This window comes from Nerophis lumbriciformis, linkage group LG35, assembly GCF_033978685.3.
Source record: "Nerophis lumbriciformis linkage group LG35, RoL_Nlum_v2.1, whole genome shotgun sequence".
Lineage (NCBI taxonomy): Eukaryota > Metazoa > Chordata > Actinopteri > Syngnathiformes > Syngnathidae > Nerophis > Nerophis lumbriciformis.
This window is the reverse complement of record NC_084582.2, coordinates 19,368,713-19,387,539: the sequence shown is the minus strand read 5'-3', so window position 1 is coordinate 19,387,539 and position 18,827 is coordinate 19,368,713. Positions and strand designations below refer to the sequence as shown.

Genomic DNA, 18,827 nt, shown 5'->3' with positions numbered 1-18,827 from the left:
CCAAAATTTGCCAGTGGATCGTAAATGCCTGGGCAGATATTTCGGTCACAACTGTGGTCCGAGCTTTCCGGAAGGCAGGATTCACAGAACAACAGCGACACTGACTCCCGATGACTTCGACGAGACGGAACCGGCCATTTTGGATACCACGCTTGCGCAACTTTTCAATTCGGACACCGAAGACGAAGAATTCGAAGGATTTACGAATGAAGAATAACTTCAGAAGGTGAGCGCTATGTTTATTTTGTGTGTTGTGACATTAACGTTCGAGCAACATTATGTTACTATTGCTCTACACCATTTTGAATTTTACTATGTTTGTGATTGCACATTTGCGTACATTTTGGGACAGAGTTGTTAGAACGCTGGTTTTCAATATATTATTAAAGTTTGACTGAACTATCTGACTGTTTTTTTGACATTCACTTTAGCGCAGCGTTTTTTTGACATTCACTTTAGCGCAGCGTAGGCGCGGCTTATAGTCCGGGGCGGCTTATTGGTGGACAAAATTATGAAATATGTCATTCATAGAAGGTGCGGCTAATAATCCGGTGCGCCTTATAGTGCGGAAAATACGGTAGGTATTGTTTTCTTTTATTTATGAATATAAGTAACTTCTTAGCATATCTTAATGGGTTGGTTAACAAAATATAAAAATATCAAAGCAGCACCCACGTTCTTTGGTTTGTCAGTCAGTATGCAGCTCTGGGTGGCAAAAGTTTAGACACACTGCCCATAAACAAATAATTAACCTCTCTCCGCCATCTAGTTAGTTACGCTAACTTTGCTATCTGCTAAGTCAGGGGTTTTAAACACATTTCTTTTGGAAAGATGTTGATGCAATAAAGAGACTAAAACTATTTCAATACAAATTGTGATGCATCATGTTGTATGCTTGCATGTTCGAAATAAACTCAAACTCATAAAGGTCAATGTATGCCAGAGGTGTCCAAAGTGCGTCCCGCAGCTAATTTTTTTCCGGCCTACGGCACATTAGAGAAATACTATTACAAAAAAAAGTGGAATAAAAGAGCATACTGTGTTGAACAATTTCCCTTGTGGATCATTAAAGTTTGTCTAAGTCTAAGTCTATACAGATTAAATGTAACGAGAAAAAGTTGCAATGTTGATTCAAATAACATAAAGCTGTTTCTTTAAATCTGACATTCATCAAAATAATGAAACAAAAATCTATATTGTTATAAATTACTGACCTTTTGAAGGCTCAAATTCTTTCACATCAAATATTTATTGGGGAAAAATAATGCATATTTTGTGTGTTTGCCATAAAAAAGTGTACTATGACCAAAACAAATAAAACAAAATAAAAAGGTGTGACTGTTTTTAACACTTTATGTGTGTATATACAGTCGCGATCAAAAGTTTACATACACTTGTAAAGAACATAATGCCATGGCTGTCTTTAGTTTCCAATAATTTCTACAAGTCTTATTTTTTTGTGATAGAGTGATTGGAGCACATACTTGTTGGTCACAAAAAACATTCATGAGTTTTGGTTCTTTTATGAATTTATTTTGGGTCTACTGAAAATGTGACCAAATCGGCTGGGTCAAAAGTATACATACAGCAATGTTAATATTTGGTTACATGTCCTTTGGCAAGTTTTACTGCAGTAAGGCGCTTTTGGTAGCCATTCACAAGCTTCTGGTTGATTTTTTGACCACTCCTCTTGACAAAATTGGTGCAGTTCAGCTAAATTTGTTGGTTTTCTGACATGGACTTGTTTCTTCAGCATTGTCCACATGTTTAAGTCTGGACTTTGGGAAGGCCATTCTAAAACCTTAATTCTAGCCTGATTTAGCCATTCCTTTAACACTTTTGACGTGTGTTTGGGGTCATTGTCCTGTTGGAACACCCAACTGCGCCCAAGACCCAACCTCCGGGCTGATGATTTTAGGTTGTCCTGAAGAATTTGGAGGTAATCCTCCTTCTTAATTGTCCCATTGGCAGCAAAACAGGCCCAGAGCATAATACTACCACCACCATGTTTGACGTAGGATTGGTGTTCCTGGGATTAAGGGTGTCACCTATTCTCCTCCAAACATATTGCTGGGTATTGTAGCCAAACAGCTAAATTTTTGTTTCATCTGACATGGACACATGGACAAACATAAAGTGAAGTGAAGTGAATTATATTTATATAGCGCTTTTCTCTAGTGACTCAAAGCCCTTTACATAGTGAAACCCAATATCTAAGTTACATTTAAACCAGTGTGGGTGGCACTGGGAGCAGGTGGGTAAAGTGTCTTGCCCAAGGACACAACGGCAGTGACTAGGATGGCGGAAGCGGGGATCGAACCTGCAACCCTCAAGTTGCTGGCACGGCCGCTCTACCAACCGAGCTATACCGCCCCACATAAGACCTTCTGGAGGAAAGCTCTGTGATCAGATGAAACAAAAATTGAGCTGTTTCGCCACAATATCCAGCAATATGTTTGGAGGAGAAAATGTGAGGCTTTTAATCCTAGGAACACCATTCCTACCGTCAAACATGGTGGTGGTAGTATTTGTCTCTGGGCCTGTTTTGCTGCCAATGGGACTGGTGCTTTACAGAGAGTAAATGGGACAATGAAAAAGGAGGATTACCTCCAAATTCTTCAGGACAACCCAAAATCATCAGCCCGGAGGTTGGGTTTGGGCGCAGTTGGGTGTTCCAACAGGACAATGACCCCAAACACACGTCAAAAGTGGTAAAGGATTGGCTAAATCAGGTTTTAGAATGGCCTTCCCAAAGTCCTGACTTAAATGTGTGGACAATGCTGAAGAAACAAGTCCATGTCAGAAAACCAACAAATTTCAATATTGTCAAGAGGAGTGGTCAAACATTCAACCAGAAGCTTGCCAGAAGCTTACCAGCTTGTGGGTGGCTACCAAAAGCGCCTTATTGCAGTGAAACTTGCCAAGGGACATGTAACCAATTGATAACATTGCTGTATGTATACTTTTGACCCAGCAGATTAGGTCACATTTTCAGTAGACCATAATAAATTCATGACAGAACCAAACTTCATGAATGTTTTTTGTGACCAACAGGTATGTGCTCCAATCACTCTATCACAAAAAAATAAGAGTTGTAGAAAGTATGGAGACTCAAGACAGCCATGACATTATGTTCTTTACAAGTGTATGTAAACTTGTGATCGCGACTATATATAGCGTATTAGTTTTGATAGTGAAAAATGTCAAAATTGCCACCGCATGCTTTGATTGTTCAGTGTGCGACCCTTGGTGGAAAAAGTTAGGACACCCCATTATATATACTAAGCTTTCTAAATAAATGTAATCTCAGTGTAATAAGCAAAAATGTATAATGATCGAGTAATTCGTTTTATTTGAAGAATACGCCAAAGGCAAAGGGACAATAAAATACTTTTAAAAAACTAGCTGCTGTCCAAAATGGCCCCCGTGCCGCACTTTGAACACCACTATGCAAATCTCATCATTGGACCATTAGCCTGTCTCTCTATAGGCCCTAGTGTTGAGAAACAATGCCAAGTGGAATAAAAGTGAATAAAACGGCAATAGGTACTCACCGTTTACTCCTTTGTTGGGAACATCGTTGACGTTGAAGCCTTTGGAGCTGTAAGCAGCCCGAACTTCGTTGCAGTTTGTCAACTTTTGCTCCGCCGTGGCAGACAAACACAACACGACCAGCGTGCTGAGCACACACAGCGACAACAGCGTCTTCATTTTGTGTCAACTTCAGACAGTGAAACACAGAAGAAGAAAAAAACAATAGCGGTAGAAAAAGTGTCCAGGTGTGTAAACTAAGTGTGAGCCACGCCGAGTTTCCTCATGGAGACTTGTTGCTTCCTTCAGCTCAACACACGCTTCATTCACATAAGTACAAGAAATAAAACACAATCCCTCAAACAGCACGGGTGTTTAAGACAATACCGAGTTCCCCGAGGACGACACCAAACACAACTTTTACGAGAGAGAAAAAACTTTTTTGCACCGCTGGCAAGAATCGCAGGAGTGGACTTCGGGGTTCCGAAGACGGTGAGAACCACAAACAGGGAGAAGGCGTCAAAGTCGGATTCTTGGTTTTGTTTTTTGCTCTCTGTCCACGAGCGAGGAGGCCGTGGTTCCTGTGGGTCGGGACTGGGGACTGCAAGCTTGTCCTACAGGGATCCAGATGCGAGCTGACGGCGCTGGTAGACACCCAGGAGAGAGGAGCGGTTCCGGGGACAAAGAGGGTGGAGAGTAGCAACACCAGGGGTGGAGCATGGAGCAGGACCTCCTAAGACTGGAGCTCTTTAGGTGGACTTTGTCTGGACTTTAGCTGGTGCCGGCACTAAAATAAAACAGGATTGGAGTAGTCGGTAAAGCCCTAATGACTGCAGGGGCCTCCAAAGTGTGGCCTGGGGGCCATTTTTGGCGTGTGGGTCGCTTTTGAACAGAGTTGGGCAAATCATTTTACCATGAATTGATTAACGTTGAAAGTTGAAAAACTTATTTGGGTGTTACCATTTAGTGGTCAATTGTACGGAATATGTACTGTACTGTGCAATCTACTAATACAAGTTTCAATCAATCAATCAATCATGCATACTTGCTAACTCTCCCGGATTTTCCGGGAGACTCCCGAAATTCAGCGCCTCTCCCGAAAACCTCCCGGGACAAATTTTCTCTCGAAAATCTCCCGGAATTCACGCCCCCTCCACCTCCATGGGGACCTGAGTCCGCTTTCCCACAATATAAACAGCGTGCCTGCCCAATCACGTTATAATTGTAGAATGATGGAGGGCCCTCTCTGATGATGCATTATGCTTCGTCATGGTTAGAAAAATAGTGACAGAGAATAGAACAAGGATGGACAATTCAACCCTTAACTCAACAATGAGTAGATGAGTGTTGTGTGTGCGTATGTGTGTAAATAAATGAACACTGAAATTCAAGTATTTCTTTTATATGTATATATATATATATATATATATATATATATATATATATATATATATATATATATATATATATATAATAAAATAAATATATATTTATAGCTACAATTCATTGAAAGTCAAGTATTTCATATATATATATGAAATACTTGACTTGGTGAATTCTAGCTGTAAATATACTCCTCCCCTCTTAACCACGCCCTCCCCCCCCACACCTCCCGAAATCGGAGGTCTCAAGTTTGGCAAGTATGCAATCATGGTCAGGGTTTCATTTGTTTGGGACCTGAGTAGGGATGATGCTCGAACCCGGTTTTCCCGGTTGTTCGATAAGAAAAGAACCGAGTCCTCGGACTCGAATCCCTTTTTGAGAACCGGTACCCGTTATCGAGACCACTATAGTAAAGAAAAAGAGTTGGTTCTTTATTCGAATCCCTGGGAACGAATCTCGTCCCGACAATAAATGCCCCGTGAGACATCACAAGAAATGACGTCACGTAGCTCAGTCATTTGTCACGGTGGGGTGCAGCGCGCTGCGGTTCGTTCCCGGGACGCAAAACTGACGGCTCCGGACGAAAGCGGGCAGGTAGGAGATGATTTATTTATTTTCATAAATCATACACATTACAACAGACAGGAACGAAACAAAAGGAAAGCATGCCGTTCGCACGAGAAGCTAAGGCAAAAACTTACTTAGCACAGGAATACTAGAAGCGAAGGTAACTTTAGCACAGGAATCATGAGCTCGAAAACCAGAATGCCAACGTAACTGTTGCAAATGCAAACAATGAAGCCACGACGAGTGACCGGAAAAGACAGGCTTAAATAGAGTCTCTGATGAGCAACAGGTGCGCGTACAAGGCAGGTGAAATCATAAGTAACCATGGTGACTAAAACAAACCCCCGAAGTGCACAAAACAACTAAGGAAGTCCAAAACTAACAGAACATAACTAAACAAAACATGATCCGACCACATCATAATACATCACAGTTTCATATAATTTCACTTTACAGGAGTAGGAAGAAGTAAAGCTTATTTAATCCTACCCCTTTCCCACTTCATAGCGTTTACAAATATATACATCATTTACTGACCTTTTTATAATAAAATATCTGTGAATTAGTATATACAACAGTTTTGTAATATGTAATTAATTAATTCAGTCATTATTAATATACTGAGATGAAGAATATCTTATTTTCAATAAGGTTGAAAGTATTTCTCATAATTCTTCTTCTTTGTACTTTGTAAGCACTATTCATTTGAACAACCTCTTAAACTGGATCATATCAGTACAATGTTTAACTTCTTTACTTAATCCATTCCATCATTTAATTCCACATCATTTTAGCTGTTTGCAATTTTACCAAATCATCGAACTTTAATATTTTTTGACTCAATAAATAAAGGGTTTGTATGTTCTCTATATCCAACATTATGTTTCAGTCTAATTATTTTTTTTTGTAGCACAGTTAACGAATGTAGCGCACATTTGTAGTTATTTCCCCACATTTCTGCACAATAACTCAGATATGGTAATACTATAGTAGCGTAGAGAATGTGAAGTGATTTGTTAAACCAAATATTGTGTGTTTTTTTCCATATACAACCTATCTGGACTCGATAAGAGAATCGATAAGGAATCGGTTCGATAAGAGGATTTGATAATAGGCTCAAACTCGATAATTTCTTATCAAACATCATCCCTTGACCTGAGTGAAGGGTATGCGGAGCGGAGTTCGCAAATCCGATGTCCACTCGCTCTGTACGCGCAAAGCTCAAACTTTATGACCGTGCGGGCTATGTTCCTTCCTCACTAGGGCTGCAACTAACAACCATTTTGATAGTCAACTAGTCACCACCTATTGTAAAGATTAAGGGTGTAACCTCACCCAATCAGGGGCCTTCGATTTTGACGGCGAATTGCAATGATTGGTTTTCATGACTGTCAATCTCAGACAGCTCTGCTTTATAGCGGAGTGGTTCTTAACCTTGTTGGAGGTACCGAACCCCACCAGTTTCATATGCGCATTCACCGAACCCTTCTTTAGTGAAAAATAAAATGTTTTTTTTTTTTTCAAATTCAAGACAAAGTTATATGTTTTTGGTAAGACTTTAGTATGGGGAACATATTCTAAGCAACAAAGACTTCATTTGGAGTTATTTGGACACTGGGGAACATATTGTAAGTAATAAAGACTTAATTTAGAGTTATTTGGTTAGGGTTAGGGTCAGGGTTAGAGGGTTAGGGTTGGGTTTGAGAGTTAGGGTTATAATAAGGCCATGCCGAATAAGGCATTAATAAGTACTTAATAATGACTAGTTAAGAGCCAATATGTTACTAGTTTGCATGTTAATAAGCAACTAATTAATGGTGAATATGTTCCCCATACTAAAGTGTTACCATGTTTTTTTACTGGTGCATAAAATGAACCGTGCATGAACATCACCTTGTTCAAACAACAAAACCAACACAGTGCATAAACACACAACAAATTACACACCTGCAAACCTGTCAGCTGTTGCCGTATCCGTAATACGCCGATAGGGAGAAGTTTGTATTTACACGATGAGTCGGGTGTGTTTTGACCTCCGCCGAACCCCTGAGGCCGACTCACCGAACCCCTAGGGTTCGATCGAACCCAGGTTAAGAACCATTGGTACAGCGGTTGTGTTGTTTTTTTCGATTGCTTTTAACGGGCGCAAACCTTGCACTTTTTTTTTAGGAATTTTACCTATCGTTCACAATCCTTATGTGTTACGTACGGCGGGGGAAGGAGACGACACAACGGCAGGGATCAGTTCAATAGGTTTATTGAAACTGATGATGATGAGGAGTTGGGGTGTGTATGCTACTCTAGGTGAATGGTGCAAGACGATGTGTAGAATTAACCATGTAAATGTTACCAGGGGTTGTTGTATGTGCGTGTTGGATGAATCCTTCGTCAGACCAGAGGGGCGAGGCAAGAAGGCAGTCCGCGGGTGGTCGGGGGCTGGAGAGAGGCGACGAGGTCCGTGTCCAAGCGGGGGTCGAGGATTGAGGGAAGCAGTCCAGAATCCAGTGGAAGTCGAGGCACACAGCTCGATCACAGGAAAACAGAGGGAACACTGCAGGGAACACAGAGGACATAAGACATTGGACCACAATGGAAACAAGCCTTTTGGCTTTTTGTGCCATCCATTTGCCTTTTTAAAGCATTACATGGATTAAATTCTTTAAGATGTCAATAAACTTCTCAATCTATCAATCAATCAAAAGACACAGGCTCAGGGAAAGCACAGAGAGAGCAAGTACGTGGAGGGAAGCGAGAGACGGGATGCTTACTACAAGGAGTGAACTACAGTACGTTCCGGCACTGGATCTTCGGGTACGCTGGTCTTTATGCCGTCTGACTTCATCAGACCCAGGTGTGCTGATGGCCGATTGATTGCAGCCGTGCAGGCGCGTGGCCGCAATACGGGAAGAGCGAGCAGGGGCGTGTCCAGGCGCGCTTCTAGCGGAGGTGCCGGCTGCGCTTGCAGCAGATGACATGTGGGATTGCGCATGCACCGTGACATTATGAGAGACAAGAAGACACTTTTTTTTCTTTCGTTTTCTAACATATACATTCAACAATTCTTCATTTACGTTCCATAACCTGTATAATAACCAAACTGTAGCGACATTGTTATTGTAAGAGCAAACACTGAGGAACTATTTTTCTAGGTCGCCCTAGAGGGGGCGGGAGGGGTCACCCACATCTGCAAGTCCTCTCCAAGGTTTCTCATTTTCATCCCACTGGGTTGAGTTTTTCCTTGCCCTGATGTGGGATCTGAACCGAGGATGTCGTTGTGGCTTGTGCAGCCCTTTTAGACACTTGTGATTTAGGGCTATATAAATAAACAATGATTGATTGATTGATTGGTGAGCTACGGTATTAGCCATAGAAGCTAACTACAGCAAGAGATAAGCTAGCTTCTACGTCAGCACGAAACGCGTTTGAGTTTGTAATGCACAACACAGTGCGATAAGACACCAATCTGTACTGATTGAAAAACATGAACAATCATATTACAGTATCTGTAAAGTATTAGCCCACATTTCATGTTTTGTTTGTACGCAGCTAGCCAGACAGTTGATGGACAGTAGTCTGTTTGGTTCAGCTGGCCGGGGACGTTTTTTTGCGGTTAATTATGGGTAAGCACTCCATTTATGTCAAGCTAGCATGGCTTCAAGTTCCACATTTTGCATCTTCGATTCACTTTCACCTCACTCTCTTGGCTTCCGTCTGCTCCAACATTTCAGTCTTCCTTCGTGCTGGCTTCTACAAGCAGTAGTTCATCCTCCATAAATTCAGATTCAAAAAGATAAGGTGGTGAATCTCATTTGTCCAAAAATAGTTGTCTTCGTTGTTTATTACCAAGTCTGCCATGATTAGAACACACTCGCATGTTTGTATTCAGAAGGGGTTGTTGCCAGAAGTCGGACGTGCGTGCTATGGAAACGGAAATAAATGCGCCAAATTGTGTTGTCTCGATACCAATATTTTGGCACCGGTACCAAAATTATTTCGATACTTTTCGGTACTTTTCTAAACAAAACTAAAAATTGCATTATTGGCTTTATTTTAACAAAAAATCTTAGGGTACATTAAACATATGTTTCTTATTGCAAGTTCGTCCTTAAATAAAATAGTGAACATACAAGACAACTAGTCTTTTATTAGTAAATAAACAAAAAAGGCTCCTAATTTAGCTGATGACATATGCAGTAACATATTGTGTCATTTTCCATTCTATTATTTTGTCAAAATTATTAAGGACAAGTGGTAAAAAATGAATTATTAATCTAGTTGTTCATTTACTGTTAATATCTGCTTACTTTCTCTTTTAACATGTTCTATCTACACTTCTGTTCAAATGTAATAATCACTTATTCTTCTGTTGTTTGATACTTTACATTAGTTTTGGATGATACCACAGATTTGGGTATCAATCCGATACCAAGTCGTTACAGGATCATACATTGGTCATACTCAAAGTTCTTATGTGTCCGGGGACATATTTCCAGAGTTTATAAACATAATATACATTGTAAAAAAACTAAAGAAAATGTTGTGATGACAAAAAATATCGACATAATTATTGTAGTATCGACTAGATACGCTACTGTACTTGGTATCATTACAGTGGATGTTAGGTGTAGATCCACCAATGGCGTTTCTTTACATTTTGAGCTACGGTGTGTAGTGAAGCATGTTTAGCTATTCCTTGTCCTGCAGGGATGATACTTGTAAGAAACTTACTTTATTTGTCTCCATGAAGGCGAGGATTAGTCATTTAGAAGTAGCTAAAACACTCCCGACTGGGGCTGGACTTTACCCGCTAGCTAGCTAGCCATGTCTTAAAGCACCTCTTCCGGTGGGCGTTTCAATGTTATAACTTCACCTTTATCGTTAGTTTTTAAGCCAAAATGCATCCGTTCTCCCTTTTCTGGCTACACACTGTGTCCGTATGTAAGTACTCTGTGATTGTGCGCTGCCGAACATGCTCATCTGCTCGTAAACCAGCAATGACACAATGTGACGACGACGGGGGCGCGTGGGGAGTGGCGGACCGGTACTTTTCAGAGGCAGTATATTACCAAATATGATTCATTAGTATCGCGGTACTATACTAATACCGGTATACCTTACAACCCTAACGCCAAATAATTAGTTTTGGCAATAATTGAAATGACCAAAATACAGTAAATATTGTACATATTACATATTGTTATGAATGTGTCTGTTACTACATTATATATAGATTTGCAGTGTGTATACAAAATGTTGATGGAGGGTTTGAAGTTGTTTTAGAGGGCTTTGAAGGCTAGAACAGTGATTCCCATTAGCCGCATATTCCAAGCGTTTTTTTTATCATCTTTAAAATCCCCCTCCACCAAAAAAAGACATGTGTGTTCTTGTCTCTCATAATAATTGTAAACGATAGGCAAAATTCTAAAAAAAAAAGAAGTGCAGTTGCCCTTTAAAGGCCAGCATGCTGATGACAGAGCTAAAAACAGGGAGATTGCCATCACCATATTTGAAGTTGACTGGCCTCTGTAACACAGACATGCATGCGCTCATAGCAAAGGAGTTGTATTCATGAACAAAATAATTAAAATCATGATTTTTTGTTTTTCAGGGGCGGGAGTGGGGGGACAATAACATGCACCCCCTTAGGTTAAGGCAGCTGAGTGTAACGATTGATTAGATAAGATAGATTGATTTATATTCCTAAATTGCAAGTATATCGAGCTGTGCTCTGCAAGTTGACCTTCCGGGAGATAGGTATAGATATAAAATCGATTTAAGAGACAATATAATGATTTTATCGATACTAGAAAGAAAAACATTACATGTAAGAACGGCAGACTTTATATGAAGTTTAGCACTTTTAATGAAAAATATATTAAATGTTAAGTCTGTCTGCCCGTCTGTGGCGTCATCAAAACGCCAGAAGACAAAATCATTAGCTACAACACAACAACTTTCAGCAACAGCACTATTGTGAAAGCCACACCAACAAATAAAAATGACACAACACAATGATATAAATACACAAATTAACTTTAAACTACTAACAATGCAATGGACAAAACAAAAGTGACAGCGCCGTTCGCCGACAGACCATCTTGAGGCGGTTTGATTGATTGATTGAGACTTTTATTAGTAGGTTGCACAGTGAAGTACATATTCCGTACAATTGACCACTAAATGGTAACACCCGAATACGTTTTTCAACTTGTTTAAGTCGGGGTCCACTTAGGGTTAAAAACAGTGTAATAAACACTCACAGTATATTAGTATTGGTGAAAAGTAAAAAAAAAAAAATATATATTTATGACTGAAAAAGTGGTCACACTTTACTTACCAACTTCGTTCATTTCACCCTCGGCCATTTGTGTCATGACTTGATCTTGGGAGTTTGCTTTTCCAGGATGCAACGGAAAGTAGGCACGGGCGAGATGGGAATGGAGGTACATGATTTATTTATATTTATCAAAAAAAGGAATAAATGAAAGCGCGCACAGTGGCGGAGAATAAACTATGAAAAAACAAAAGGACTATAAACATGGAACCAAAACTTACTGTGACAAGGGACATGAAGCAGGATCATAGAGGAATGGACAGAGCATAAATGTGGTGCGAGGTCTTCAGGCCGAACAACAGAAAATGAATTAATTTAAATACTATGGACATGATTAACGAAAACAGGTGCGTGACTCAAGACGTGAAACAGGTGCGTGACGTGACAGGTGAAAACTAATGGTTGCTATGGTGACCAGACAAGGGAGTGAAAAGACAGAAACTAAACAAAACATGACTTAAAACAAAACATGATAATACAGACATGACAGAGCCCCTCCCTTAAGGACAGATACCAGATGTCCAAGAAAAAACTTAACAAAAGTCATGGGAGGGCGGGAGGGGGACATGGCGGTGGGTCGCCAGCCCAAGTGGCCCCGAATCCACCGAGGCAAAGTCAAGTGGCGGCGGCGAGTGGAACGCCGCTGCAGCAGGCGAGGCGGGCGCCCAGGGATTGGCCACATTCGTGGCCGACTGGGAGGTGGGCGCACTTGGCGTGGTGGGCGACCAGGTAGCGGCCATATCCGTAGCCGACGAGGAGGCAGGCGCGTCGTCAACTTGGCAGGCGGCGAAGCTCGGCGTGACGCGTCCAGCGGCGAAGCTCGGCGTGACACGTCCAGCGGCGAAGCTCGGTGTGGGTCTTGGTCTTGGTGTGGGTCTTGGCATGGCGGGTCTTGGTCTTGGTGTGGGTCTTGGTCTTGGCATGGCGGGTCTTGGTCTTGGCATGGCGAGTCTTGGTCTTGGCATGGCGAGTCTTGGTCTTGGCATGGCGAGTCTTGGTCTTGGCTTGGCGAGTCTTGGTCTTGGCATGGCGAGTCTTGGTCTTGGCATGGCGAGTCTTGGTCTTGGCATGGCGAGTCTTGGTCTTGGCATGGCGTGTCTTGGTCTTGGCATGGCGTGTCTTGGTCTTGGCATGGCGTGTCTTGGTCTTGGCATGGCGTGTCTTGGTCTTGGCATGGCGTGTCTTGGTCTTGGCATGGCGTGTCTTGGTCTTGGCATGGCGTGTCTTGGTCTTGGCATGGCGTGTCTTGGTCTTGGCTTAGCGGGTCTTGGTCTTGGTCTTGGTCTTGGCTTAGCGGGTCTTGGTCTTGGTCTTGGTCTTGGTTTGGCGGGTCTTGGTCTTGGTCTTGGCTTGGCGTGTCTTGGTCTTGGCATGGCGTGTCTTGGTCTTGGCATGGCGTGTCTTGGTCTTGGCATGGCGTGTCTTGGTCTTGGCATGGCGTGTCTTGGTCTTGGCATGGCGTGTCTTGGTCTTGGCATGGCGTGTCTTGGTCTTGGTCTTGGCTTAGCGGGTCTTGGTCTTGGTCTTGGCATGGCGGGTATTGGTCTTGGCGTGGAGGGTCTTGGTCTTGGACTTGTTGAGCTGGTACCGGAGTTTGGCGTCGTGGAGCTGGTACCGGAGCTTGGCGTCGTTGAGCTGGTACCGGAGCTTGGCGTCGTTGAGCTGGTACCGGAGCTTGGCGTCGTGGAGCTGGTACCGGAGCTTGGCGTCGTGGAGTTGGTACCGGAGCTTGGCGTCGTGGAGTTGGTACCGGAGCTTGGCGTCGTGGAGCTGGTACCGGAGCTTGGCGTCGTGGAGCTGGTACCGGAGCTTGGCGTCGTGGAGCTGGTACCGGAGCTTGGCGTCGTGGAGCTGGTACCGGAGCTTGGCGTCGTTGAGCTGGTACCGGAGCTTGGCGTCGTTGAGCTGGTACCGGAGCTTGGCGTCGTGGAACTGGTACCGGAGCTTGGCGTCGTGGAGCTGGTACCGGAGCTTGGCGTCGTGGAGCTGGTACCGGAGTTTGGCGTCGTTGAGCTGGTACCGGAGCTTGGCGTCGTTGAGCTGGTACCGGAGCTTGGCGTCGTGGAGCTGGTACCGGAGCTTGGCGTCGTGGAGCTGGTACCGGAGCTTGGCGTCGTGGAGCTGGTACCGGAGCTTGGCGTCGTGGAGCTGGTACCGGAGCTTGGCGAGGAACTTGGCGTGGTGGAGCTGGTGCGGCGACAGGTGCTAGCCTTGGTGCAGGTGGAGGTGGCCTAGCTGGGGGTTGCGGCTTGGCAGGTCGGAAGACTGGTGAGGGCGGTCGTGCTGGAGGCTGTGGCTTGACAGGTCGGAAGACTGGTGGTGGCGGCCGTGAGGGAGGCTGTGGCTTGACATGGTGATGCTGAGCCACCCCACCTGAACAATTCCCAGCCCTAGCGCCCCCCTCAAGGGGCGGATACCAGACGCGCTCCCTGCGGTCTGGAACTCTCTGTAGGGGGGGGCGGAGGAGGGCAGAAACTTCCCCATTAAATTGTCCAAATTGTCTTTCTTGTGCCTGGGATTGAGTGGGTGAAAAAAAATTGTTTTGTGTCTTGGGTGTGGCTTGAGTCCTGGGGAGCGGGGAATCAAAAGAAAAATAATTCAGAAAAAAAAAAATCCTGGTCTTTGACGTCATCCGGGCGAAGCCGGGCTGGCTGCTGCTTGCTTCCGCCCAGAGGGGGAGGGGCATGTGGGAGCGGCGTGTCCTGCAGGCTCGCGGAAGTTCTACCCGACGTCCTTCGTCGGGAGCGGCGCTTCCGCGGCTGAGGTGACGCTGTGTCGTCCTGGGACCAAATGAAGTCTCTATACTACATGGAGGAGTAGCGCCGCGTTTCCTCCTCCATCGCGCACAGGACCGCCCAAGAAGCCTCGTCGATAATGTCCAACTCGGCCAACTTAGGAGCGGAAAAGCGGGTCTGCTGAAGACCTACTGTCACTACTTGATCTTGGGAGTTTGCTTTTCCAGGATGCAACGGAAAGTAGGCACGGGCGAGACGGGAATGGAGGTACATGATTTATTTATATTTATCAAAAAAAGGAATAAATGAAAGCGCGCACAGTGGCGGAGAATAAACTATGAAAAAACAAAAGGACTATAAACATGGAACCAAAACTTACTGTGACAAGGGACATGAAGCAGGATCATAGAGGAATGGACAGAGCATAAATGTGGTGCGAGGTCTTCAGGCCGAACAACAGAAAATGAATTAACTTAAATACTATGGACATGATTAACGAAAACAGGTGCGTGACTCAAGACGTGAAACAGGTGCGTGACGTGACAGGTGAAAACTAATGGTTGCTATGGTGACCAGACAAGGGAGTGAAAAGACAGAAACTAAACAAAACATGACTTAAAACAAAACATGATAATACAGACATGACAATTTGGTCCGTGTGTCGCTAGTCAAAGTAGCAGGTAAATCTACTGTTAAAAGGTTGGTCATTATGGTGGTTTTCTGAGATGGTACTTGGTGAAAAAAATTTGAGAACCACTGTCTTATTGTGATGTGATTGATATTTTTTTAAATTATTATTTTTGTTTATTTTCTCAAAAACATTTTACCTCGACTTTACCTTACAAACGTTTTGAGATGCAATTTTTTTGCATCAAGTTACAAGCAACAATTTGGGTTTACGATCCAGCTTCAGATACCTCATCATCGCTACTTGCTGTAGCGAATGGAAGTGGATCATATTTATTGAATTAAAGAAAAAAATCATCATAATGCATGACCGAGGTGCGCGTTTAGCCAAATTGGTGAAGCAGTACAAATGTGGCACTGCTACAACCGGTACCATACTGAGTGGTCCATAAAGGCTATGATAACACCAGCGTTGAAAAGGATTTAAAGACATTTTAGGACATGTATCAATGAAAGTGTGGAGAAGCTGCTGATGGTGTATTTTTTGGAAAAAGCAAGGCTTACAAAAACGTACCGTATTTTCCGCACTATAAGGCGCACCGGATTATTAGCCGCACCTTCTATGAATTACATATTTCATAATTTTGTCCACCAATAAGCCGCCCCGGACTATAAGCCGCGCCTACGCTGCGCTAAAGTGAATGTCAAAAAAACGCTGCGCTAAAGTAAATGTCAAAAAAACAGTCAGATAGTTCAGTCAAACTTTAATAATATATTGAAAACCAGCGTTCTAACAACTCTGTCCCAAAATGTACGCAAATGTGCAATCACAAACATAGTAAAATTCAAAATGGTGTAGAGCAAAAGCAACATAATGTTGCTCGAACGTTAATGTCACAACACACAAAATAAACATAGCGCTCACCTTCTGAAGTTATTCTTCATTCGTAAATCCTTCGAATTCTTCGTCTTCGGTGTCCGAATTGAAAAGTTGCGCAAGCGTGGGATCCAAAAATGGCCGGCTCCGTCTCGTCGAAGTCATCGGATTCAGTGTCGCTGTTGTTGTGCAGCAGTTCTGTGAATCCTGCCTTCCGGAAAGCTCGGACCACAGTTGTGACCGAAATATCTGCCCAGGCATTTACGATCCACTGGCAAATGTTGGCGTATGTCGTCCGGCGCTGTCTGCCCGTCTTAGTGAAGGTGTGTTCGCCTTCGGAGCTGTGTGAAAAAAGCCACCCGGCCTCTTCGCGTAAACTTCCCTTAACCACTCGCTCATCTTTTCTTCATCCATCCATCCCTTCGAGTTAGCTTTTATGATGACGCCGGCTGGAAAGGTCTCTTTTGGCAAGGTCTTCCTTTTGAATATCACCATGGGTGGAAGTTAGCATGGCAAGCTAGAACCACAGTGAAGGATGACTTCTCATTCCCTGTGGTGCGAATATTCACCGTACGTGCTCCCGTTCCACAGTGCGGTTCACAGGAATATCAGTTGCTGTGAAATACGGTAGTAATCCGTGTGCGGATGGAGAGATTGCGTCTTTTTATGAACCAGATCCTTGTCGCTTTGTAGGAGCCATTTTGTGGTCCTTACAGATGTAAACAGGAAATGAAACGTACGGTGATATCCGCGCGTTTTTTCTTCTTCTTCCGGGGGCGGGTAGAAGAAGAAGCGCTTCCTGTTCTATGGGGGCGGGTGCTTTCCTTGGCGGTTGCTTGCGTAGAAGAGGGGGAGGGGCATGTGGGAGCGCTTCCTGTTCTACCGGGAAAAAAGATGGCGGCTGTTTACCGAAGTTGCGAGATCGAAACTTTATGAAAATGAATCGTAATAAAGCGCACCGGGTTATAAGGCGCACTGTCAGCTTTTGAGAAAAATTGTGGTTTTTAGGTGCGCCTTATAGTGCGGAAAATACGGTAGGTACTAGAGTACTTGTATTATTTTGTAAATATTGATACATTGTCTTATATTGTCATATTTATATCTTATTGTTAAATTGATAAATAACAGATAAGTTTGACAAAAAAATATTTTTTTGGTTTCAACAAATTAAAGGCAAAACCACAAAATCATGCATTGGTCTTGATCTCTTGAAATATTATTAAGTTGGATCTGTTCAGTAATTATTGAGCTTACAAAAGTGTTTGAATTGATAAATAGTTGTTCCCCTAAAACACTACAATTTCAACATGTAACATGATTTTAATTAGGAAAAACGATTTATAGATAGACTTATAGATAGAATATTGTATAAAAACACAATGCGGTAGAATACAGTAGTTTTATGAAGTAATAATAGTGTACAGCATTTATCTTGAAAAGTGTATTTCTACGCTATCTCCTTCGAGCTGCTTTGCTGTCAAACGAACCATCAGCAGCTTTCCATATTTCATGGACAGATGCTTAAAAAAAAAAGTTTTTCATATTTTTGCATTATTTTAGTCTGAGCGACTCCTCTGCCAATAGCAAAAGAGTTTAGTTATCGCAGCACGATGCTCGTACTGCTTTCTCCTCGGCTAGACACACAACTGAGTTGTGTTTTCTGGATAATTTCTTTTTTTGATTCAATGAATCATCTCCGCTTCTTCTTGTCAGTTCCACTATCTTCGGACCCACGATTGGAAAAACAAAGTTATATCTTTCTAAGCTATATGCTGCTAACGAGTGAGACACTGACTATTTTGGTTGGATGTTACTGTGGCTGGTAACACACATTTTTGCTCTTATCCCAAAAACTCGTAACATTTCTGAGGAACCAGTGTATTTACTTGTAGATATGGGCATGTCAGAAACAAGGTGTTCAAAACTTGCAATATTTTCTATTGAATCATGGATTGTCTGTTGCTAGCTATATTAAAAAGGGAAACCAACTAACATGTCAGGGTGTGATGGGTGGGATTTGTTACGAATGCCCTTTGATTCCCGAGGCCCAAAAGAAGTCTGCAGGCTATAGAGCGCTTTCATACTCTAGCTTTTAAATAGACTGTCTTAGACCAGTGGACCTGCCACTTCTCTTGTTTGCCCTGCATGGAGAGGTTACCAGATGGCCACAGATAATCCCTGGAGAGGTACTAGTCTGGATGAAGTGCTAGCTGTTCCAAGTCGTGGCCCGGGGTGGACCACTCCTCTATGACATGGATGAAGACCCCCTATGACCCTCTGCTTGCCCCATTGGACTGGACTCTCACATTATCATAAATAATGCAATAACTATACCCACTTGGCATCCATTGCATCCAGTCACCCAAGAGGGGTCCCCACATCTACAGCTTCTTTTCCTATTTTCGGTTTTTTGAGTTTTTCCTTGATCAGGGGATGTTGTTGTGGTTTGTGCAGCCCTTTGAGGCACTTGTTATTAAGGGCTATATAAATAAATGTTGATTGACGGAATAACTGGTGAATTGGATAGCAAAATCAGTGGGTAACCAATAAAACTCAGTAAAATGAATCCAGTTTCCCATCATTATTTACTTGGTATCGGATAGATATACAAATGTGCAGTGTTGGTCACTACATTTACAATGTCACATATAACACAAAGCTATTTCTTCAATGATACCTAAATAGTTAGAATAACATTTAACATGCTTTTAACATTCAATGTTTTTAACATGGTCGATGTAAAAGGTTTGAACCCTCATTCCTGACTGTGACA

General features: G+C 42.9%; 1 protein-coding gene across 2 annotated transcripts in view; it reads right to left on the bottom strand.

Annotated features, from left to right (window-relative positions):
• Positions 1-4,228, bottom strand: part of gpc4 (glypican 4) — a 70,183-nt gene extending 65,955 nt beyond the window's left edge. Inside the window, exon 1 of one of the 2 annotated variants that reach the window (XM_061928114.2) lies at positions 3,555-4,228. In XM_061928114.2, the coding sequence (XP_061784098.1) occupies positions 3,555-3,711 (157 nt within the window). In that variant the 5' untranslated portion in view covers positions 3,712-4,228. The remainder of the gene's footprint in view (positions 1-3,554) is intronic. The other variant, XM_061928113.2, reaches the window with a different exon arrangement.
• Between the last annotated feature and the right edge of the window lie 14,599 nt (positions 4,229-18,827).